Raw genomic sequence first — 25,592 nt, 5'->3', positions numbered from 1 at the left:
TCTATATATTTTACATTCTGCTCATTTTCTGCCACCAGGCTATTCCTAGGCTTTAATACTAATTGAGATTATCCATGTTTTATTGCTGTTTCTACTGACAAGAAAATTTAACTCTACTAAATGATAATTAATTTATAAAACATATACCTATAGTCGTGTGTATATAATTATATACCATTAAGCACAATTTGTTTTTACTTATTTCTTAAACAGTAAATAATTACAAAACCTATAGAAAACACAGAATTATTCTGATATTACTTTAAAATTTGATAACTTTATCATATCTATAATAATAAAATCATGAAAGCATTTTTCCTTCCTTAGTCTGAGATACACATAACTTTACTTTTATATGGAATGAGCATCAGTTTGGAACTATGTAGGTAAATTCATAAATGAAGATATTTCTTCGGATAGTAGAAAATATGTTACGCTTCATGAAGGAAATTATATGCTGATATCTCTCTAAAAACAGTCCAATGTCAAAACATTTTGCAGACATTTTTGAAAATATACTCCATAGGAATTTTTAACATAGAATTCCGAACATTAAAATTATTTTATAAAGTATACTGGCCAATGTTTTCAATTCCCATAAATACACATAAAATGTATACAAAGGTATTAGAGGAAGGGTCATTGGAATATAATAATTGTGTTAATATGATAAAATATTTTTGATATGAATCTTCACAGAGTTAGAGCTTATATTATCTGAAAGGATGTGGAAAGATACCCAGAAAGAGACATAGGAAAGCGGGGGAGGGAGAGAGAGAAAGAGAAAGGATGACATTTTAAATTAACTGAGAGCATATTAACAGTTAACTAGAGTCTGTATCAAGAGAAGCACATTAACAGCCTCACAAGTTACTCAGCTATTAAAATTAATGAGCATGCCTATTGTCTTCCTTGTTTAGCTCAGGCTTTGGCAGTCATATTGATGAGACCTTGAGTAAAGCTTCCTACATTACTTGGGGACACAGTGTCACAGTAAACTTCTTGATCTTTTGGCTCTTCATCAGTGATCCCTAAAACCTAAGTGCAGCAGTTGCATTTTGTATTTAGTTTTGGAAATGGGTTTCACAACTCTGTGTTTTAATTGGTTATAATTTTCTGTAATAGTCTCTGTTGCAAAGAGGAGTTTCCATGGTAAGGGATGAGGCCACATTTACCTGTGTTTATAAGGATGATATTCATCATCCTACTTTGATAAAGTCATGGCTGTAGGTTTACCTCCACGATCCATGACTTCACTAGACAGGAGTAGTTGGATAGATTTTCAGTACTAGTCATAATTTTAACTCCTGATGAATGGGTTTAAGTTCATTAGAGTTGTTGCTTATCTCCAGGGTTCTGTGTAACATATAGCATCCTTGGTGTTATTGTGCTTTGCTGATAGTTGTGGTTCACAGGGATCATAACTGGGTAGGAATATTGTTAGTCTAGGGTGGTACAAAGAGAGATAATGCCAACTAGTTATCCAATACCAAAAGGTTAGCTCTGAAATCACATGGACATTTAACATTATGCATACCTAGAAGGTTGCATTTATGTATTTTTTAATATGGATTATGTTATAAAACATATATTATATATTACATATTACATATATTATATGCTATATAATACTTTATATATTATATAATATATTCATATATTTGTAACACAAGTTATAAAAAAACTGTCCATAAATTTAAAAGAAAATGAGACAGGATAAATGGGATGGTTGGAGGAAGAAAAAAGAAGAGGAAAATGATGTAATATTACCTTAAAAAATAGAAGGAATAATTTAAAAATGAATAACAAGTAAAAATTTTTTTTAAAAAATTTAAAAAAATAACAAGTAAAGCCAATTTTATTGCATTTTAGTGAAGAAACTTCTGCATCTGAGATATTAACACTGTGTGTACTGAAGGATTGGTAATTTTTGAAAAATTGTCACCTGTCCTATTCTGCTTGCCTCCACAGAGTTCATTTATGCAATGCACTCCCTCTATATTATTCTCTGTTTCCTGTGAATGAGTTTTGTTAGAAGACTGAAGCTGACTATAAATTCTACCATCCCAGATGCTCATTAGCATTTTCTTTGTTGTATCTGTTATTTTCTTTGTATCATTGGAAACAATGCTGTAGAAGATGCACAAATAGCCAATAAGTATTTTAAAGTTGTTCTGCATACATAACAGTGAGAGAAATGAAAACTAAAACCAGTTTTAGTTTTCATTGAAAATATGACAAGTATTGCTGATGAGGATGTGAAAAAAAGCAACACTTAAACAATGTTATTGGGAATATAAACTAATATAGACATTAAGGAAGTCAGTATAGATGTTTGTTGTTTTTCATTGTTAGAAAATGGCTGAATATAAGACCCAGTTATATGTTATCTGATGTATACTCAAAGGATTCTGTACCCTCCCACAGAGATACTTGACCAGCCAGCCTTTGGATGGATGGTTACATACAATAGCTAGGAAAGAGAACGACCTAAAGGCCTATCAACAGATGGATAGATAATAAAACCTTAATATGAAGTCATAGTGGAATTTATTCAGATTTAATGAAAAATAAAATTATGAAACTTGCTAGAAATTAGATGAATGTGGAATATGGTATATTAACTGAGAGACCCAAGGTCAGGACTCAAACATCACATGTTCTCTCTCATATGCAGATTCTACATTTTAGTGGACACATGGGTTTGAGTGTCGTATAACCTATGAAATTAGAAATGATACATCAAGAGGGGAAAAGAAATACTGAGGAAAGGATGCAGGAATAGGCTTTGTGTGACACGGAAGCAAAAAGGAACCAACACAAGAATCATAAATGTAAATGTACATAAGCAAGATGAGTTAGAAGACAGAAAAGAAAAATAAAGAAAAAAAATTTTGCATAACACAACTGGACAGGGGTGGTACAAGCCTCTCTTCCCAGCACTCAGGGAGGCAAAAGCAGATTGATCTCTGTGAGCCTGGACTACAGAGTGAGTTCAAGGACAACCAAGGATACTCAAAGAAACCTTGTTTCACAAACCATGAAAACAATTACATTTTATTCACTTTGTATTCCAGTTGTAGCCCCCTCTTTCATTCTCTTCCAATCCCACCCTCCCTCTCTCATCTCCTCCCATGCACCTCCCAAATACACTGATAGGGGAGGTCCTCTTCCCCTTCCCTCTGACGCTAGCCTATCAGGTCTCATCAGGTCTCATCAGGACTGGCTGCATTTTCTTCCTCTGTTTCCTGGTAAGGCTTTTCTTCATCCTCAGGCAGAGGTGAGCAGAGCCAGCCACTGAGTTCATGTCAGAGACAGTCCCTGTTCCCATTACTAGAAAATTCCCCTTGGAAACTGAGCTGCCATGGGCTACATCTGTGCAGGGATTCTAGGTTAACTATATCTTTTTCCTAGGGTCACCCTTGTAGCTTAGTTTGCTTAGGACAATAGATTATTTGATCACATCTCTCTGGGGAATGCATCCTTGCCAGGCTACAAAAGAAGATTATGCTGTCAGCCCTGAAATGATAGGCTAGTGTCAGATAGAAGTGGAGGAGGTCCTCTCATATCAGAGGGCTAGGGGAAGGGTATATGGAGATAAGAAGGGATGTGGGTGGGGCTGGGAGGAGATGAAGGTGGCAACAGCCAGGATACAAAGTGAATAAATTTTAATAATTAATTAATTAACTAATTAATTAATTAAAATGATAGCTTATTCAACAATTTGTTCAAAACAATGCAGTTTGATCAAACTGGCATAGGCCATACTGGCTTGATGGTTTACTTGAAACTGTAAGAAAGAGAGTTGAGTTTAAACATGTCAGGTATTACTAGTGTCCCTCAAATTGGCATCATACTGGGGCTTTGTAGCAGGCAGTGTTGAGCAAGAGCAAGTACCCAAATTTGATGCTTGTTTTTAAAAAGGAAGTAAATGTTAACAATGTTAACTGGTGGCCAAACCAAAAACTCACCGGAAAGTCTGCCTTTGTAAATCATCAGCCACGTTATGTCTGTGCAGCTCCCGCTGAGCTTCAGCATAAGACAAAACAACCATCTTCTGAATGACTGCTACTGGAGATGCACAAATGATATAATCGGATGCCCACTGGCCAGAGAAGGCAATCATGGAAAACTCAACAGCGGAAAAAATCAAGCTGTTCATCACATATCTTAAAAAAATTCTTTTAAGCATATCTGCCCCAATCATTTGAAAATCAGCTTTACTAGTCCATGGTAACCTCGATAATTTAAAAATTTTAAGGTCTGCACTTTGAACAAAGAAATATTTTGATATTAATGTTGAACTTTCCATTAAAATTTACTTACTTCTAATGACAAAACCTAAACGGAACAATGTTATTTAATTGGTCCTCACTTAAAATATTTATTTACAATGATATTTGTGATAAAATTATTTCATTAATATGACATTATATTTTCATTTACAATTTCATCTAAAATACTGAAAATGTGAATAGTTTTTCTTGAGATTTCACTTTATTTCTACTATATGGGTGTTTAGCTATAATGTATATTGTGCACATGTGTATACAGTGTCTGTAGAGGACCTCAACACATGTCAGGTCCTCTAGAACTAGACTTACTGATGGCCATGGAACTCCATGTCACTGCTGATATTTAAACCTAGTAGAGAAGCAGGCAGTGTTCTTAGCCATTGAGTCATCACGCCAGCCGCTGACTTCAAATAGTGCCTTATTTTCTAAATTGTGTTGTACATTAAGTTAAAATATCTTCTGGTATACCTAATTCTTTTATTTTATCCTATTTTTCTATCTATGTAATTTTGATTTATTAAATAGTTTCTGAGTTCCATTCAAATTTCATTTTTATAATCTATCAATAATATTTTTTTAAATAGCAAAATGAGAGAAAAATATTTATGGTGGTATTTCCCTGAAATCTGTTGCGTTCCAGGTATAATACATGTCAAAACTGAAAATGCAGTTGTAGCTTTTGAAAATAAGGCATATCATTAATTAGTCATTATTAAAAATGAAATGAAAGGTTTACTCACACTTGCTGTCATGGATTGAAACATCTGTATGTTCTATGCATAACAGGTGTTCAATAACTGTTGTGGGTGACTGTCAATGGTAGCTCCTAATGACTTTGTAATGAAGTAATTATTCATGTGTCATGCTAAAAATACTTCACAGAGATCAAGCACTGATGATTTTCAGCAGAAACACACCATTGCAAGCACTCCAATAAGATAAATAATGCCTACCTTAAAATGTTCTTTAACCTCAGTGAAATTTCCTGATTCAGAACTTTCCCCAGTAGTTTAATGACACTGAGTACATTTAGAAATCCATAACAAAACAACATGATAAAGTCTTAACGGAAGTGTCAAAGTCAAATATAACAGTGAAATGAATGATTAGTTTTGAAAGTACTGGCATTGTGCTATGACTATCCAAAGAGAGTTTTCCAATTTTCACACATCATTTCTTTATTCAAAAGGGAAAATTCTCTAAAGAGGCATATGGAAGCAAAAAAAAAAAAAAAAAATTGCACAGTATTGTGAAATCAAATCTTTTACATTATCTGTCTATCTGTCTATCTATCTATCTATCTATCTATCTATCTATCTATCTATCTATCTATCTATCTATCTATTATTACAATTTATTTACTTTGTATCCCAGCTGTAGCCCCTCCCTTATCTCCTTCTGATCTCACCCTCCCTCCCTCTTCTCCTCCTTTGCCCCTCCCCCAGTCCACTGATAAGGAGGGACCTCCTTCTCTTCTATCTGACCCTAGCCTATAAGGTCTCATCAGGGCTGACTGCATTGTCTTCCTCTGTGTCCTGGCAAGGATGCACACCCCAGGAGGAGGTTATTAAAGAGCTGGCCACTGAGTTAATGACAGAGACAGTCCCTATTACCCTTCGTAGGGAACCCACTTGGAGACTGAGTTTATGGGCTACATCTGAGCAGGTCCTCTCCAAACATGGACCTTGGTTGCAGTATAGGTCTCTGCAGGGTCCATTGGGCCCAGATATTTTGGCTCTATAGTTCTCCTTAATGTATTATTAATATTTTGCTTGTTTAATAGATTATTCGACATGGGAGGAGATGAGGGAGGGAGGGAGGGTGGGATTGGAAGAGAATGAAAGAGGGGGCTACAGCTGGGATACAAAGTGAATAAAATGTAATTAATATAAAAAATTTAAGAAAAGATTATTTGAAACATATCTAATGCAAATATATTACAAAGTTTTCTCCAATTGTATTTCTATTATTGAAAAGATTTTTTCCTCTGAGTCTTTTTTTTTTTCAGATAATAATCTACACTGAATATCCGAGAGATGTGATATTTAAATGGGCTGTGTTTCGGTGATTAAACATGCCCTCTAAATATATTTTTCAAATACTTTTTGCTGTTTTTGAAGTATTCAAAAAGTATGTTTTGATCACTTTCACCAAACTCTTCTCAGATCCACCTCAACATAACCACTCACTTAGCTTTGTGTTCTCTTTCTGTCTCTCTTTAAACTCGTTAAATCCAGTTTTTCTGTTGCCTAGTTACCTCTGAATACATGTATTCATAATCTCTGTCACTTTATACGTTCAGATGCCCTGTTAGGAGAACACAGTTGAATACATATAACACCTTCTGGTTTTTAAAAATTAATTATTTTTTATTAATTTCAGTTTATTCAATTTGTATTCCCACTGTCGCCCCCTCTCTCATCCCCTCCCAATCTCACCCTCCCTCTCTCATCTCCTCCCATGCCCCTCTGCAAGTCCACTGATAGGAGAGGTCCTCTTACTTTCCATCTGATCCTAGTCTATCAGGTCTCATCAGGACTGGCTGCAATATCTTCCTCTGTGGCCTGCCAAAGCTGCTTCCACCTCAGGGGGAGGTGATTAAGAGCCAGCCTCTGAGTTCATGGCAGAGACAGTCCCTGTTACTATGGAACACACATGGAGAATGAGCTGCCATAGGCTACATCTGTACTTGGGTTCTAGGTTATCTCCACTCATGGTCCTTGGTTGGAGTAACGATTTTTAAATTCTTTCCTCTCCCTCTTCCATGACGATCCCTGAGCCTGGAAACAGCAATGGTGACATACACATGTGGGATGCTGAAATCACTTATTTCCTACTTTTTTTCCAAATATCTGTCGCAATATTAATTGTCATCTACTGCAAGAAGCTTCTCTTATGAGAGTTAGATCCATTGACATATGGTTATTCCACAGAGTCATTAAAAATTGTTTTAGTACCCTGTCTATCAAACAGAATAATAATATAGGTAATTCTGTAGGGACTATGACCTCTCTATCTACCATTTTTGGCCAATATTGAAGTACCACATAAAAATTATTTCTTCTATAGTGGGGCTTAAACATAATTGCTTGCTTCAATATTGTCCATGTTTTGACTTACTTCATTTTTTTTCTTTCCAAAATTTAATGTAGGTATACATCTTGGAGGAAGCCTATTAATTTACTACATAAGAATGTTGAAAAATAACAATGAAAATAATGATGCTTTACATAAATAAAGAAATTAATAAATGTCTAAGTTTTGATAACCTACTTCCAATAAACATTTCAGAAAAAAAATACAAAATAGATAATTTAGTATCAATTTTGTATATAACTATATCTTTTAAAATATTAAGATCAGAAAGGAGAGGAGAACCTCCCCTATCAGTGGACTTGGGGAGGGGCATGCATGCAGAAACGGGAGGGAGGGGCTTATGGGGGGATACAAAATGAATAAAGTGTAATTAATAAAAAAATTTTAAAAAGTTAAAAAAAATAAAATAAAATATTTAGTATATTTGAAATATATCCTATATAGACATTATATATTTTTCTTCAAAATACATTTTATTTCAAAATTATGAGAGGAAATAATGAGAAATGTTATTCATAGATAGATAATTTAAAACAGAACTATCTATGGTAGAAGGAAAATGTTAAAGTTAGCCAGAGAAGCATAACAAGTCCATGCTACACAAGATAGTTTATCTTCCTTGGTCTTCACTTGCCTAGTTTTCATGCACCCTGGGCAAGTACTCCACTGGGGACCTACTCCAGAAGCCCCAAACCGGTTATTTTCACTAGGAAGTAGAACTGGAAAGTAGGTAAAAACAAATAAACACACAAACAAACAACCCCTTAAAAACAGAAGGCTTGATACATCTTACTTGATTGATGTGTTAATGCAACTAACCCCGTTATATGTAAAGTAGCAAAATAATCCAATTAAAAAATGGGGTACAGAGCTAAACAGAGAATTCTCAACAGAGGAATATCAAATGGCAGAGAAACACTTGAAGAAATGCTCAATGTCCTTAGTCATCAGGGAAACGCATATCAAAACAACCCTGAGATTTCACCTCATCAGAATGTCTAAGATCAAAAACTCAAGGGATGACACATGCTGGAGAAGTTGTAGAGAAAGGAGAACCTTTTTCTTTTGCTGGAGGGAATATAAACTTGTACAACCACTTTGAATATCAATCTGGCCTTTCTCAGAAAACTGGGAATAGTGCTATCTCAAGACCTAGCTATATCACTCCCAGGCATATACCGAAAGATGTTCTAACATACAACTAAGACATTTGCTCAACTATATATATTTTGAAATATATGTATATATTTTAAATATATACATATATATATATATGAAAAAGTAACTGAGGTGTATTGGTAATTAAGAAAAATAAAACAATATAATCACTCTTCAGTAATAAAAGCAATATGTAATAAGTGTAACATGCCTCATACTCTTTTGCCCAAGTTTGCTCTTATTTAAGCTATATAGAAAACATAACATTCTATATATATATATATATATATATGAAATATACAAACAAAAATGTAGCAAACACCATTTTCCTAAGTTAGTCTTCAGTTTAATGCTTTTAAATATATTCCTAATATCACATATTGAACATTTTTTTTCATCAATAGAGTTGTGATTATCTGGAAAAGGAAAACAGTAATACAATATAAGTTAATCTATGCTGCAACATATGACAGATGTAATTGTTATGGTTCAATGATACATCTGTATCTGTATGGTTAGTATAGTGACATGCCTTTAAAAGACAGGTTAGTTTTTACTAGCTTGAATATGCTGTCATCAATCTTGTGTGCTTATATAATAAATACATCCATTATTTCATTTGTTTTCATGTAACATGAACTTTGTGTGTGTGTGTGTGTGTAAGAATGTATGTGGTGTATGAGTATGTGTGTGGAGATAGTTTGTTAATTAGATAGATAAATAGATAGATGATAGATAGATAGATAGATAGATAGATAGATAGATAGATAGATAGACACACATACATGCTACATGCCGAAATTAGAGAAAGGCATCAGGTGCTCTGCTCTATGACTTTCTCCCTCATCACTTGGAAATGCTGTCTGCTACTGAACAGGAGTGAGGCTGTAAGCCTGCAACCCCTACAGTTCTACCGCGTGCGCCTCACACTTCACAGTGTGAAGGCTGTGCAGCCACATGGCCATGACTGGCTTTTACATATATTTGAACTCGGGTTCTCATGCTTTTGCTGCAGTGTTGTTACCTGCTGAAGCATCTCCTGGACATCACATAACATCAACTGTTATTGTTCTTGAAGATTTACCATTCATTTTGTATGAAAGCAAAAATAGTGTGTAAGATTGATTGAGAGAAAAGCAACAGCTACTGTGGATTTTAACTATATTTTATGCACCCATTTTTTAAAAATGATACGTCCTGAAATGTGACATAAGAATAGCGGGATAAAAGAAAATAACCAAATATAAAAATTGTCTACTGACAACGCACTCTCTTAAGATGAAATTTAGAAATAAGTCTCACGTGTTTCTATACTGATTTAACAAATGTATCTGAGGAGTTTTTTTATTATACATTAAGAAAGAATTATTTACACTAGTATCAGATACAAAGGCCAAATATATGTCATACATTACAGAAACGTTCAAATGTTAGCAAAGGAAGAATACAGAAAACAATTTGGATTTACTATTTCTATCTAAACTATTGTTCTGCATAAGCTATTTTCATATTCTTTCATGAAACTTTTATTTTTAAGGAGATCAAAACAAACCATTTTAACACCCCCCAAATCTCATTTTTTGTTTGTTAGTCACAAATATTATGCTGCTAGCATTTATTTTTAAATATGTTGGATGTGTTTTGGCTAGAAGAGAAATAATTGCTTAAAAATTAAAATGTTGAATTCTCACATTTTTCAGATGAATTCAAGTTCTTTATGAAAAGACTACCCATGAATTATTTCCTCAACACATCAACTATAATGCATTTGTGGACAATGGATTCTAATTTTCAACGCCGCTATGAACAACTGGAGAACAGCATGAAACAGCTTTTCCTGAAGGCACATAGAATTGTACACAAGCTCTTTAGCCTTAGCAAACGGTGCCACAAACAGCCCCTCATCAGCCTGCCAAGACAGAGGTAAGAGTGGGGCAGCATGACAACTGTGCTTCGGTCCCAGAAGCTGGGCTCTACTCATTCCTGCCTGCGAGTGTGGGGAGACATGTCACAATGTTGTTTTTACAGTTAGACAACTTAAAAAGAGTAGATTCTCTTATCTCAAAATAAGGCTCTGCGTTTATTTTCAAAGAACCGATCCAATGGGAAATGCAACCACTGAAACTTTTTGTTTTCTTTTTCTGTTAAAGTAGTCAATGAATCATTCCCCCTGTTTATTTTTATTTTATTTCTTTTTACATAAACCCGTTAATAATTGTATTTTAGAAAATACAATACAAGAAAATGCTCACAGTTAAACTTGGAATATGTGAAGTAGACTAGAGACACAAACTGAAATTTCTCCATTTCTGGCTTCTCAATAAAACAATTGTTTATTTTGTATCACAGCTATTTGAAAATTCACAAATGCCATTATATGCTAATCCAAAACTTTATTTGCAAATATTTCTAATGTTTAATAGAGAAAAGGGAATACTTAAGTATTTGTATCTGAAATTATTTTGTAAATCTGATTTATGATTCTAATTTACAATATTCTTATGCATTGCTTGAATAAAAGACTTATACTTACCTACTGGAAATCTAGTTAAACATACATCCAAAAGAAAATATGCATCAGAAAGTACACATTGTAGCAGAATTATCTGGAATAGAATCAAAAAGTTTTGAATTGATGCTTAAATTGTTAAGAGGAGAAATTTATCTCTAAATATCTTATCATGTAAAAATACAGCCTGTAGATTAAACCTCTATAAAAGACTTGATTTCAAGCCAATACAATGGTATTATTCATTGTTTTGTGTTTTACTTCAAATATAAGAAATACCTGCCATCTGAATTGAAGATTAGTTTTACTTATATAAAACACATAATGAGAATTTACTCTGTATAGTCTCCATCTGTGTACAGGCTATAAATTTTTTATGGATCTGTAGATTCTACTTGTCCCGATAGATATCCTTAGGGTGAGCTTTTATTAAAATGAAGTTATGTAATATGTGGTGATCGTTGATTACATACATGCAAATGTACTAGCCAGTCCTCATTTGGTGGACAGTTCCATTTCTCCACTAAACATTGTGGCTGCTGTCTGCACAAATTTCTTTGTACAAGTTTTGGTTGTGAACATCTGTTCTCAATCTTACTACTTATATACTACAGTAAGGCATTGATGAGTCATGAGGTCATTGTATTTGTGGCATTCTTCAGGAGCTGCCTTCTTCCTGCACGTTTTTTTTTTTTTTTTTTTTAATTTTTACTTCTCACTAATGACATCACCTCATACTTCATATTATATCAACAGGGGCTAATTTCTATTGTTTGATTATAAAAACCTGTCTGAATAAAGTTGCATGGAGTGTGTGAGTGTGTGTGAGTGCGTGTGTGTGTATACATTCTTAATGACTAATAATGTTAAATATATTTTCTTATTATTCGTCAGTGCATATTTTATTTAATGTAGTTTCACTTCTTAAAATTCCAAGAAGCCAGTCCTGATGAGACCTGATAGACTATGGTCAGATAGAAGGGCAGGAGGACCTCCCCTATCATTTCCTGGGAGTGGGGCATAGGAGAAGAAGAGGGAGTGAAGGTGGGATTGGGAGGGGATAGGGAAGGGGGCTACAGGTTGGATACAAAGTGAATAAACTGTAATTAAGAAAATTTTAAAAAGTAAAAAAAAAATCTTACTATTGTAAGTAAGAATATATACTAATTTGAGAAATTTAATTTTTAAATATATATTGTAACTATCTGTGAGTATTTACATCAATTGTGTTTTATGTACATTTCTTTATTCCTGTCACATGCAGTACTTGTAATTCATCTGTATAACATCTGTCAGTGTATGTTAGTTGAATTATAGACAAGGATAGGTATGCTCTTTGATTGTAATGAATTTTATCATGTATGCATAGGGGATGAGAGCAGATATTATGGTGATGATACTGAATATCTTATTCTAAATAGGAGAATAACAAAATTAAAAGGATTAGTAAGAAAACCGTTAAGTTTGGATTATAATTATGTTGATATTAAAATTATGCTTGAGATAATCAGTTGAATACACATATACATATGCATACACATACATTTGAAACATATGGAATATTCTTTTAATTTTATTTTTTTCACAATTTATTCATTATATATCCCGATTGAAGCCCCCTCCTTCAAACCCTCCCAGTCTCACCCTTCTTCCCTCTTCCCACCATTCCCTTCCCTTTAATCCACCAAAAGGGGGGAGTTCTCCTCTTCTGCCATCTTCCCATAGCTTATCAAGTTTCATCAGGACTGCCTGGTTCCTCTTCATTTGTGGCTTGGCAAAACCGCATCACCAGGGATAAGAGATCAAAGAGCAGGCAATTGTGTTCATGACAGCGGCAGCCCTTGCTCCCCTTACTGGGGCACCCACATGGAGAATGAGCTGCCATCTGAGCAGAGGATCTAGTTCCTATTTGTGCAGGGGATCTAGGTCCTAGCCATGAATGGAATATTTGAACACATAGGATGGTAGTAGTCAGTACAAACAAATCAATGAACTGAGCACAGTTTCATGGTATATGTCTATGGACATCAGATTATAAGTTGAAAATACAAAATGCTCTATTAGTGCAAAATTTGTAATGAAAATATGAGAAACTGAAAATTAATTATGTACAAAGCACATAGAACAGAATATATATATATATATATATATATATATATATATATATATATATATGACTTATAACAGAATTCAACATAGTATTGATAAAATTTTATTTTCTGAAACTTCTAAAACAAAAGTCTAGGACACCACCAACATTTCTTCAAATACTTTTTTAGCATTATTATTACTATTTTGTCTATTTTCCGACAGTCAGAAAGAAGTGAAAAAAATCTTGACAGTTGAAATACTGCTTTGAATTTGGATTTTTTTCATCAACACCTTCCAATTAATTAGAAAGAAAGTTGTAATTCTACATTATTTTTCAGTTTTGGTTAGGGTTGAAAATATAAAATAAGAAAAATTCATTTCAGTGCATTAATAGACTAAATGAAACAGTATATCAGTGGGAATATCTTAAGAGACTCTTTAATAAGTGAATAATTACCACTGCTATAATTAGATGCATTATATATTTGCATCTCTATTTGTATATATATATATATATACACATTTGTATGTACTAATACATAAAGTATATATAGTATATATTATGTATATATACATATATAGACTTAAATTTTTTTCAACCAACTACCCATAAGGATATCAAAAATCATATGTCAAATGAAATTGTCCAAACACAGCTTTATTTGATGCCCAAATACAGGCTTGAATTATTTCCAAGAAGTCATTCAACTTTCTGCCTTTAACCTCCTGAGCTAGTTTGCTTTCTATTGCACTGACTAAAAGCAACATGGGAAGAAAGGGTTTTTTTTTTAACTTTTACGTTACAATCCATCATAAAGGGCAGTCATGCCAGGAAGCCAAGGAGGAAATGGAGATACGAATCATAGATGTGTGCTTCTTATTGACTATTTCTTTCTCTGCCTTTGCTCTCAGACAAATTTTTTCTAGGCAGTCCAGTCCCACCTGCCTAGTGTTGGTGCTGTCCATAGTTGTGTGAATCTTTCCCATATCAAAAATTAAATCCAGACAGTTTCTTAAAGACATAACCACATTCCAACCTTATCAATTATGGCTTTTTTTTTCAGTTGAACTTGTATCCTCCCTGGTGTCTCTAGATTTTGCCAAATTGACAGTAAATCTAAACAAAACACAATGGAGTCTAGTAGATTGTATTGTTCTTGTGGATTAAAGGAATTTAAAAAAAAAACACCAAGAACTCAAGGAAAATTAAGTTAAAAGAATTTACAATGTCTTGAATGAGAGAAAAATAGTCTGAGAAAGCTAAAATAAAATACATATATCAGTATGTATGGAGGAGATTAGGAGTGTCCACTGACAAGTTCTGAGGAGCTGGACTCTTGATCTCAATAACAGATCTAAGCTGTTTTGGTATAGGAACACTCCATTACTCTCAGAAATCCTTGAGTAGCATAATATGATATTGAGAGTTGAATATATAAATAGGTTTGTGCAAGAATGCATATACGAATAATAATTATGTATTTATACATTGCACTATAGAAAAAAACTACAGTTAAGAGAAACTTATGTTTATTTACAAAAATCACTGAGAAGGGCAATAGTGGGCTCATTATTTTTGTTATATATGCTACTAAAGTTTGATAATTTTTCCATATTTCAGGAATGATTTGCTTGTAATGGAATTCTCATAGCTGTTATGTATACAAACATTCTAAATTGTACTTGTAAGCATTCCAAAAGCAATTTGAAGCAATGGACATTATAATAGTCTTTCCAAATAATTAGAAATAATATTTTTGACTAAAAATCAAAATTCAATAGGTAATAATATAATATGAAGTCTAAATGATATCATTAAACTTTTCATGCCAACTACACAAAATATTTTGTTCATCTTTACTTTGAATTGATTTTTCTACCCACAAGAGCAAAACTAAGAATTAGTCGTTTGGTAAAGATCATTTAGCTAAAAAAAAAAACTCCAAAATAATCGTCATCAAATTGGAGTAAAACATCTAAAATCTTATTGTTACTTTAGATTCATAAAAATTCTTTACACTGCAGAAAGTTGTTGGTTTCATAGTAGAAGATGGAAGAATTAAATTTTTCCTGTCTTTAAAACTACAATCTTTTTATTGGTATTGAATATGACACTAGTTTGTCTTGATATGACAGTTTCATTCATTTCCATTTTAACAGCAAATGGCCCATGTATTCATTTCTTTTTTTTTCAGAATTAAAATAATTATTATTTATTTATTTATATTATTAGTTACATTTTATTAACATTTTATCCCAGCTGTATCCCATTCCCTCATTCCCTTTCAATCCCACCCACCATCCTTCATCTCCTCCCTGCCCCTTTCCAAGTCAACAGATAAGGGAGGACCTGTTCCCCTTTCATCTGACCCTGTTTTATCAGGTATCTTCAGGACTGCCTGTAAAGTCCTCCTCTGTGGCCTAGCAGGGATGCTCCTCCCTTGAGGGGTGGGAAGGTCAAAGAGCCTGCCATTGAGTTCATGTCAGAAATAGTCTCTGTTCCCCTTACTAGGGTACCCACTTGGATACTGAGCTATCATGGGCTACATCTTAGCAGAGGTTCCAGGTTATATCCATACATGGTCCTTGGTTGGAGAAACAGTCTCATAAAAGACTCCATTGCCCAGATATATTTGGTCCTGGTGGAGCTCCTGTCCTCTCCAGGCAATATTAACTCTCCCTTCTTACATATGATTCCCTGCACTCTGCCGAATGTTTGGTTATGAGTCTCAGTATCTGCTTTGATACACTGCTAGGTAGTCTTTCTGAGGCCCTCTGTGGTAGGCTCCTGTCCTGTTACTTGTTTTCTCCTACATCCAATGTCCATCCCATTTGTCTTTCTAAATAAGGATTGATCATCTTACCTCGGGTCGTCTTTCTTGTTTATATTCTTTAGGTGTACAGATTTCATTAGGTTTATCATATCTAATGGGTCTAAATCAGTGAGTATATACCATGTGTGTCTTTCTCCTCAGACACCTCAGTCAGATCCCAACATTTGCCTGCAAATTTCATGATTTCTTTGTTTTTAAATGCTGAGTAGTATTCCATTGTGTAAAAGTACCACAATTTCTGTATCCATTCCTCAACTGAGGAAAATCTGAGTTATTTCCAGGTTCAGACTATTCCAATAAAGCTGCTATAAACATGGTTTAGCAAATGTCTATGTTGTGTACTTGAGCATCTTTAGGATATATGCCTAGGAGCAGTACAGCTAGGTCTTGAGGAAGCACTATTCCTAATTGTGTGAGTAAGAGTCAGATTGTTTTCCAAAGTGGTTGTATCAGTTTACATTCCCAACACTAATGGAGGAGGGTTCCCCTTTCTTCACAACCTCTCCAGCATGTGTTCTCATTTGAGTTTTTGATTTTAGCCATTTTGATGGTTGTAAGGTGAAATCTCAGTATCGTTTTGATTTGCATCTCTTTGATGGTTAAGGACGTTAAACATCTCTTTAAGTGTTTCTCTGTCATTCTATATTCCTCTACTGAGAATTCTCTGTTTAGGTCCGTACCCCATTTTTAATTAGATTGCTTGATTTATTATTTTGTTAACTTCTTTAGTTCTTTTTATATACTGGGTATCAGCCCTCTGTCAGATAAAGGGTTGGTGAAGATTCTTTCCCAATCTGTAGGCTGTCATTTTGTTCTGAGGACAGTGTCTTTTGCTTTATAGAAGCTTTTCAGTTTCATGAGGTCCCATTTATTGATTGTTGATCTTAGAGCTTGTGCTGTTGGTGTTCTGTTCAGGAAGTTGTCTCTTGTGCCAATGAGTTCTAGACAATTCCCCACTTTTTTTGCTAACCAATTTAGTGTATCTGATTTTATGCTGAGGTCTTTGATCCACTTGAACTTTAGTTTTGTAGAGGGTAATGAATATGAATCTAGTTTCATTTTTCTGCATGTAGACATCCAGTTGGAGCAGCACCATTTGTTGAAGACGCTGTCTCTTTTCCATTGAATGGTTTTGGCTTCTTTGTCAAAAATCAAGTATTCATAGGTGTGTGGGTTTATTTCTGGGTCTTCTAATCAGTTCCATTGAACCTCCTTTATGTTTCTATGCCAATAGCATGTGTTTTTTATTACTATTGTTCTGTAGTACACCTTGAGGTTAGGAATAGAGATGCCTCCAGAGGATCTGTTGTTGTACAGGATTGTTTTGGAAATTCTGGGTTTTTTGCTACTCCATATGATTCTAATTCTGTTTTCATGCCTTGTACCATTTCCTTCAAGTGTTTTACATGTGGATTCCTGTCGCTCTATGATGGTCTCTATTTTTTTTTTTTTTTTGTTCATTTCCTCTTTATATGCCACTAATTGTATCTCTACTTGTGTCTCCATTTGTTTGGCTATATTTACCTGTGTTTCTTTGAGAATTTTGTTCATTTCCTCTTTCTTTGCCTCCACTTTGTTGGCCAAATCTTTGATAGATTTGTTCACTTCATATTTAATTCTCTGTATTTGTATGGCTATTGCTCTGAGAGATTTGTTTGTTTCCTCTTTATGTGCCTCAAATAATTGGGTAAACATAGCCTTAAAGTCATTTTCTTTTGCTTCTGATGAATTGGAGTATCTATCAATTTTGGGTGTTGCTGTTGAAGCCATGATGTCCTGATTTATGTTGGATGTGTTCTTTCGCTGACCCCTGGACATTAGCTTATCTGTAACCTTCCCTGTTTGTTCCTGGATTCTGCAGTTCAGAGTGGTACTGTCTCTCTCTGGCATCTGGAGAATTCTTCAGGAAACTGAGAGAGGTCTTATGGCCTCGGTGTGTGTGTTGGTGCTTCAGCTGTACCTGTGGGAGGACACAGAAGTGTGTGAGCACAGAAGGGCAAATGTAGGCATGAGTGTGCTTGTGTGTGTGTATGTGTAAATGTGTGTGGAAGTGTGCCTAGAGGGAAAGAGTGATAGAGAATGTTGAATTCTTGAGTGTGTGGGAGGGGCTCTTAGAAACCACAGGTTTCTAAGTGGTTACTTGTGCATGTACTGTGAATGTAGCAGGCGCTGGTGATAGTTGCAGGGCAATTTTCTTATGCAAATTCTCTGTATACCTCTGTGGTTTACAGGCCCCTGGTATTTGGCTCTGTCTGAGCTCCCAGAATTATCCTCCTTAACTCCACTGTTACACCCGCAGAGCAGGGGTTTCCATGTCCCAAGTGTCCCTCTGTTTCCGTACAGTGGCTATGTGGGTGGGCCAGGTCCAGTGCCTGGCTGCTAGTTTAGAAGGACCCTAGATCTGAGGCTCTGCAGACACTCAAGGGCTCACACACTCTCAAACAGGTCATATCGGCAAGGGTTGGGGTATCCAGGCTCTCTACTCTTTGGTTTGGACCTGCTTGATCTTATGCAGGAGGACTGAAGCGCTCTGCCAACTCAGTGCTGCTGTAGCCACCAGGTTAGGAAGTCCAGCTGCAGTTGGGGACTGGAATGCCGGTTCAGATGCCTTCTAGGAAGTCCTGGGGGCCCTCCACTGTGCTCTCCAGAACTGAGAGGCCCGGTGCCTGGTGTGCCTAGCTTGTATGGCTGGTCTGCTGGGCTTTGGTGGGTATATAGTGCATTCTGTCACTGAGGGATTGGGCGGGCCATACAATCAGTGGCTGAGAGACCCTGTGGAGTTGGTATGGACACTGGCAGACCTGGGACATGGGGAGGATGGTGTCGTGGATCTGGGATTCCAAGGCAGGTACAGCTGGCAGCTGTTCTTGAGGGGACAGGAATCCAGCCTCTGCCATTACAGTACCCAGGCAGTGAGCTCTGAGCTGAGAATCTCAGTGAGCTGGCTGTGCCTAGGAGGAGGGAGGCCCAAAAAAGGGGATTGCCAGGAGATCAAAGGATCATTTCTCTCCTTCCCCAAACAAGTCCATGGGTGACCTGAGACCAAAGTTCTCACCTCGTGGGATACTCCCTCGTTTAGAAAGCCTCACCGTTGTTTTCCTGGCTTCAGGAGTCCTTCCACTCACCAACTCCGGCGCTTCAGCTCTTCTGCAGCTCAGAAACTGTGCGCATTTGTCATCTTGGATCCGCCCTAATATTTCTTATTTTAAGTTTTATCAAGTAAAAAAGTAAAAAAAGCTTTACCATAGAAAGACAAGTATCTCAACATGTAAAATAAAGTTTCATGTGCTTTTCCTTAGCAACTGCTGCACCTCAATACGTGTTCTATTTGTCTACTGTATTTTAATAAGGCGATATGCTATAAATAACAAGATGCAATGCCATTGACAATCTTCAGCAAGAATTTTATTAAATAATGAATCTTTGCTTTATCACAGAAACATCTCTCAATGTAAGTATACACTAACTGATTTTTTGTTTTCATGATTTGTAATTTTGTTTTAGCAAAAGGTTACCCACGGTTGTTTGGGGAACAAACATTGAGTCTCTAAATACCATACACAAATTTCTTGACATCCTATGAATATCGTTTTAACTATGTATAACAACAAGGACATCCCTAGGGATGATGCTTAATTCTCATTCAGAAGAGTAAGCAGGAAGTCTTTAAGTCATGCACAGCTTAAAAAGATAGATAAGGGAAGCCGTAGAAGAGAGGGAACAGGACTGTAGCCTGCCACAGAAGTTCCCAAAAAGACTCCATCCATGAGGGATTGAAGAAGATGTAGAGACCACAGCCAAAGTGGACAGAGCACAGGGAGATAGAAAGACCAGGAGAGGACAGGAGCTCCACAAGGAGACCAAAGAAAACCAAACAAGCTGGACCTGGGGGGAGGGGGGCTTCAGAGACTGATGCATCAACCAAGACATGTGCACTCAGAGGACTTAAGAGTCCCTGATCGGATGTAGCCCATAGAGTGTTCACTCTCCATGTTGGTGTCCTAGTAAGGGGATAAGGGGCTGCCTCTGACAAGAACTCATTTGTCTGCTCTCTGATCAACTCTTCCTTGTGGTAAAACCTTACTAAGCCACAGAGAAAGAGGATCCAGGCAGTCCTGATGAGACATGCTAGGCTAGGGTGAGAAGAACTTGATTGTCTGCACTTATCCATTGTGGGGCAACCTAGCCAGCCCATAGAGGAAGAGAAAACAGGCAGTTCTAATGGGACCTCATAGACTAGGGACAGATAGTAGGGGAGGAGAACTTCCCCTTTCAGTGGACTAGAGGAGAGGGATGGGGGGGAAACAGAGGGAGGGTGGGACCCAGAGGAGATGAAGGAGCAGTCTACAACCAAGATACAATGTAAATAATAATAATAATAATAATAGTAATGATGATGATATTAATAATAAAAGACTTCCAGCTTCTATCTCCTTCTACTGTTACCATGTATACCAAGAGCTGCAGAGATTTTTCCCTGAGGTTGCTAATTTTCTCCAAATACTAACTCAATAAACCCAGATGATGAATTGTCCCTCTACTCTCTTCCATTACCAAACAATTGCACGAGTTCTGCCTAAACATGTGCTGTATTAGGCATATAGCCTTTCTTTGTCGCTAGAGGGATTTATAATAAATGATCATCAAATGTTAGTAATATAAGGAAATTGAATAATGTTGAAATCAGACTCTAACAGGTTACAGGTGAATACGTATCATGCCTCTTCTGTCTTCTTCTTGCCTAAAAGGCATATGTCAAAATCATAGCTAAAAGTTGAAATGAAGATACTTGTTAATGGGGCAGAGCCCAGTCTCATTGAAGATAGCATGTTGAATTATTTGTATTGATACTGTTATCTTAAAGGAAGTAAAATCCATTTATCTCAGTTATACTTACATGAATTATATTACTATGTTCAAATTTTAATTCCAACAATAAAAATGCCTCACTGAATCACCTCTAAATCCTTTAATATCACAAAGCCTATGATATAATTAAAAGTATAATTTATATGTTATTCAAAAAAGCTATATATAAAGTGTATTTTATGATTTTTTTAAATTTTTAAATTTTTTAAATTTATTATTTGTTTTTTAATTTTTTTTATTTTTTTAATATTAGGTACAGTTTGTTAACTTTGTATCTCAGGTGTATGCTGCTCTCTCATTCCCTCCCAATCCCTCCCTCCCTCCATATTCTCCTGTCTGCCCCTTTCCAAGTCTACTGATAGGGGAGGACCTCCTCCCCTTTCATCTGACCTGGTTTATGAAGTATCTACTGGACTGACTGCAAAGTCCTCCTCTGTGGCCTAGCAGGGCTGTTCCTTCCTCAGGTGGAGGGGGAGGTCAAAGAGCCCGCCATTGAGTTCATGTCAGAAATAGTCTCTGTTCCCCTTGCTAGGACACCCACTTGGATACTGAGCTACCATGTGCTACATCCAAGCGAAGATTCTAGGTTACATCCATACATGGTCCTTGGTTGGAGAAACAGTATCATAAAAGACCACTGTGCCCAGATGTATTTGGTCCTTGTGGAGCTCCTGTCATCTCCAGGTCATATTAATTTCCCCTACATTCTTATGATTCCCTGCACTCTGCCGAATGTTTGGTTATGAGTCTCAGTATCTACTTTGATACACTGCTAGGCAGAGTCTTTCAGAGGCCCTCTGTGGTAGGCTCCTGTCCTGTTACTTGTTTTCTCCTACGTCCAATGTCCATCCCATTTGTCTTTCTAAGTGAGAATTGATAATCTTACCCCGGCTCTTCTTGTTTATCTTCTTTAGGTGTATAGATTTCAGTATGTTTATCCTATCTTATAGGTCTATGTAAATGAGTATATACCATGTGTGTTTTTCTCCTTTTGGGGTACCGCACTCTGGGCGATATTTTCTAGATCCCACCATTTGCCTGCAAATTTTATGATTTCCTTGTTTTCAATTGCTGAGTAGTATTCCATTGTGCAAATGTACAATGGAATGGATACAATTTCTGTATCCATTCCTCAACTGAGGGACATCTGGGTTGTTTCCAGGTTCTGGCTATTACAAATAAAGCTGCTACAAACATGGTTGAGCAAATGTCTATGTTGTGTACTTGAGCATCTTTTTGATATATGCCTAGGAGTGGTATAGGTGGATCTTGAGGAAGCACTATTCCTAATTTTCTGAGAAAGTGCCAGATGATTTCCAAAGTGGTTGTACAAGTTTACATTCCAACCAACAATGGAAGAGAGTTCCCCTTTCTCCACAACCTCTCCAGCATGTGTTGTCACTTGAGTGTTTAACCTTAGCCATTCTGATGGGTGGAAGGTGAAATATCAAGGTCATTTTGATTTGCATCTCCCTGATGGCTAAGGACATTGAACATTTCTTTAAGTGTTTCTCTGCCATTCTGTATTCCTCTACTGAGAGTTCTCTGTTTAGCTCTGTACCCCATTTTTTAATTTGATTACTTGATATATTACTTTTTAACTTCTTTAGTTCTTTATGCTCCATATATGCTCGATATCAGCCCTCTGTCAGATATAGGGTTGGTGAAGATCCTTTCCCAGTTTGTAGGCTGTGGTTTTGTTCTGACTACAGTGTCCTTTGCTTTACAGAAGCTTTTCAGTTTTATAAGGTCCCACTTATTGATTGTTGATCTCAGAACCTGTGCTGTTGGTGTTCTGTTCAGGATGTTGTCACCTGTGCCAATGAGTTCTAGGCTCTTCTGCACCCTTTCTTCTAACCGATTTAGTGTGTGTGGTGTTATGTTGAGGTCTTCAAGATTTTATACATATTACCCCAAGAGAATATTTTATTGTTGAATTATATCCATTCTGTAATGATTGACATGAATATTCTAAGTAATAATTAAGTAATAATATTCTTTTACATAATTTTTATTCTTGTCTCATATATTTCATCACACCTGCCATTTCTCTTCTCTCTCCTCCCCAGTCTCTTCCTGAACTGTCCTTTCACCCAGATCTACCCCAGCCCTGCCTCCCCTCAGAAAGTGCAGGCCTTCCTGGGACATCAACTGCACCAGCAAAAAGACATAACGAGCTACAATAAGACCAGGCACATACTGTGGTATCAAGGCTTGTGGGACATCAAGAGTCCCACGATCAGGCAAAAGCGAGAAACAGCCTCTGCTTGCATTTCTAGGAATTCCACAAGAACACTAATCTTCTTAGACATAACCTATGTAAGAGGACCTAGTTCAGACCCCTAGAGGCTCTCTGAACTTTGCAAGCCCCCATGAGCCACAGTTAGTAAATTTTGTGGGGCTAGGAAAATGCCTCAGCCATTAAAAGCAAGGCTCAGAGACTGATGAGTCAACCAAGGACCATCCATGGAGAGGACCTAGATCCCTGTCTCACATGTAACCCATGGGGTTTCCCTAGTAAGAAGAGCATGAGAAATCACTGGCATGAACTTGGTTGCCTGCTCTTTGATCACCTCCTCCTGTTGAGGTGGCCTTACTAGGCCACAGAAAAAGACTATCCAGACAGTACTGATGAGACCTGATATACTAGGGTCAGATAATAGAGGAGGAGGACCTCATCTATCAGACCACTAGAGGAGGAACATAAAGGGGGAAGATAGAGAGAGAGTGGGACAAGGAAGAGATGAGGGAGGGGGCTACATCCAGGGTATAAAGTGAGTAAATTGTAATAAATAATAAATAACAACAACAAAAAGACAAAAAAATCAACTTTAACAGTTAGCTTCAGCTGTAACCAACTTCCATCAAGCATGAGCAATCCTTATACAAGTAAATATAGTGATTGCTACCTTCATCCTTATAAGCCAGTACATTCCTACAGCTGATCCATATTAAAACCCCTTATTTGTGTTCCTTTGGTTTATTCATTCTACAAAATTCATGGAATCACTAATTTTCATTGTATATATTTAACACTCATGAGGAATGCAAACTAAGTCTAAACAAAACTTCATCAACATCATGTACATTTAAAAATCAAGAAAAATTTACATATCTAACTTTATGAAAAATACATCAGTATTTACTTCTTTACAAAAAGTTCTTAGATTTTATATAACAAGTATTAACAATTTTAATAACTGATTAAATAGATAAGTTATGTTCTAAACATTTTTTTTCTTTTTACAAGTAGTTTTCAAACTTCTTTACCGTGACTTTTAATATAGTTCCTTACACCGTGGTAACTCCATAATGAATAATTATTTCATTGTTTGTTTCATAACTATAAATGGTCTACTGTTATGAATCTTAATGTAAATATCTAATATACAGAATATTTGCTATAGAAGCCCCCTCAGAGGAGTTACACACCATAGTTTGAGAAACACTGTTCTAAATGATATTATTAATAGAATCAATCCCATTTTGTACTTAAAATAAACATCAGGTAAAATTTTCAAATTGTATTTTTTTTTCATATCAAACAAACTCAATGGACTGAGGAATCACTATTAAGTAATTTGTACTTAAACAAATTACTCCATTTAGAAACATGGGGAATGTTAACATAAACTATTTTATAATCCTCATTCAGAAAAAAAAATAAATACAAAAACTTCTTTAATTCACTTCCTGTGTGTACATCCATACACAATATGTTATTTACATAGTATGTGACAAAATCAAATTTTTATCTCTAAGTATTAAACCAAGAAACTATTCTTTAAAACCAAAAGGCTTTAAGAATCAAGATGTCTGCTTAGATATCCCTGATTAGTAGAGTGTATCAGAGGCCCTCTGTGTTAGGCTCCTGTCCTATTCTCTGTCTTCTCCCACATACCCCTGCTCAGATATAGTCAATTAGCAGCTCAGTCTCTAAGTACATTACCTAGTAAGGGGAGCAGGGGCTGCATCTGAAATGAACTCAGTGGTCAGCTCTTTGATCACCTCCCTCTGGGGATGCACAGCCTTGCAGCCAGGCCACAGAGGAAGACAATGCAGCCAGTCCTTATGAGCGCTGATAGGCTAGGGTCAGATAGAAAGGGAGAAGGACCTCCCCTAACAGTGGACTAGGGGAGAGGCATAGAAGGAGAAGGGAGAGGAAGGCAGGACTAGGAGGAAATGAGGGAGGGTGCTATAGCTGGGATTCAAAGTGAGTAAATCATAATAAATAGTAATAAAACAATTTTAAAAAAGAATCAAGATGGTAAAAATGAAATATTACTAAGAAATATACCACTGCAAAGTGCTAATCCTTGAAAAATATCTTTGAAGTACTGGAAGATGGCAAATACAAATTACAAGGAGAGTGAATACGTTAAAAATCAATACCAATTGAAATAAAATAATTTTTTTTTTCACGATCTAGAAGCACTTCAGACAGCAACAAACAGAACAGCGTAAAGGAACATTAATGTGGCAAAGGGACAGAGAAAATGAAGGTCAGCATGCTTGGTGTTTTATTAAATAAGGAGCAAGATTTTATGTAGATATTTCAGAGGACACAAAAATGTATCAATTTGGAGGTAATACCTTTAATTGAACTGAAGTAAAATTAGTTCATGCAAGTAGAAAGTTACCTAAAAATGAGTCAATAGTCAAAACATTACAAGTACAAGAAAATCCAGTCAAAGTTAAGGGATATATTTGTATATATACATGCATACACACACACATACA

General features: G+C 35.9%; 1 protein-coding gene across 3 annotated transcripts in view; it reads left to right on the top strand.

Annotated features, from left to right (window-relative positions):
• Nucleotides 1-25,592, top strand: part of Brinp3 (BMP/retinoic acid inducible neural specific 3) — a 478,387-nt gene that overhangs the window by 387,122 nt on the left and 65,673 nt on the right. For all 3 annotated transcript variants that reach the window (XM_055624685.1, XM_055624684.1, XM_055624686.1), the window contains exon 7: nt 10,250-10,472. In XM_055624685.1, coding sequence (XP_055480660.1) covers nt 10,250-10,472 — 223 coding nt within the window. The remainder of the gene's footprint in view (nt 1-10,249; nt 10,473-25,592) is intronic.

Source organism: Psammomys obesus, unplaced genomic scaffold (genome assembly GCF_907164565.1).
Source record: "Psammomys obesus unplaced genomic scaffold, mPsaObe1.curated_primary_1811, whole genome shotgun sequence".
NCBI lineage: Eukaryota > Metazoa > Chordata > Mammalia > Rodentia > Muridae > Psammomys > Psammomys obesus.
The sequence above is the reverse complement of the archived record's forward strand: the minus strand, read 5'-3'. Positions and strand labels throughout refer to the sequence as shown.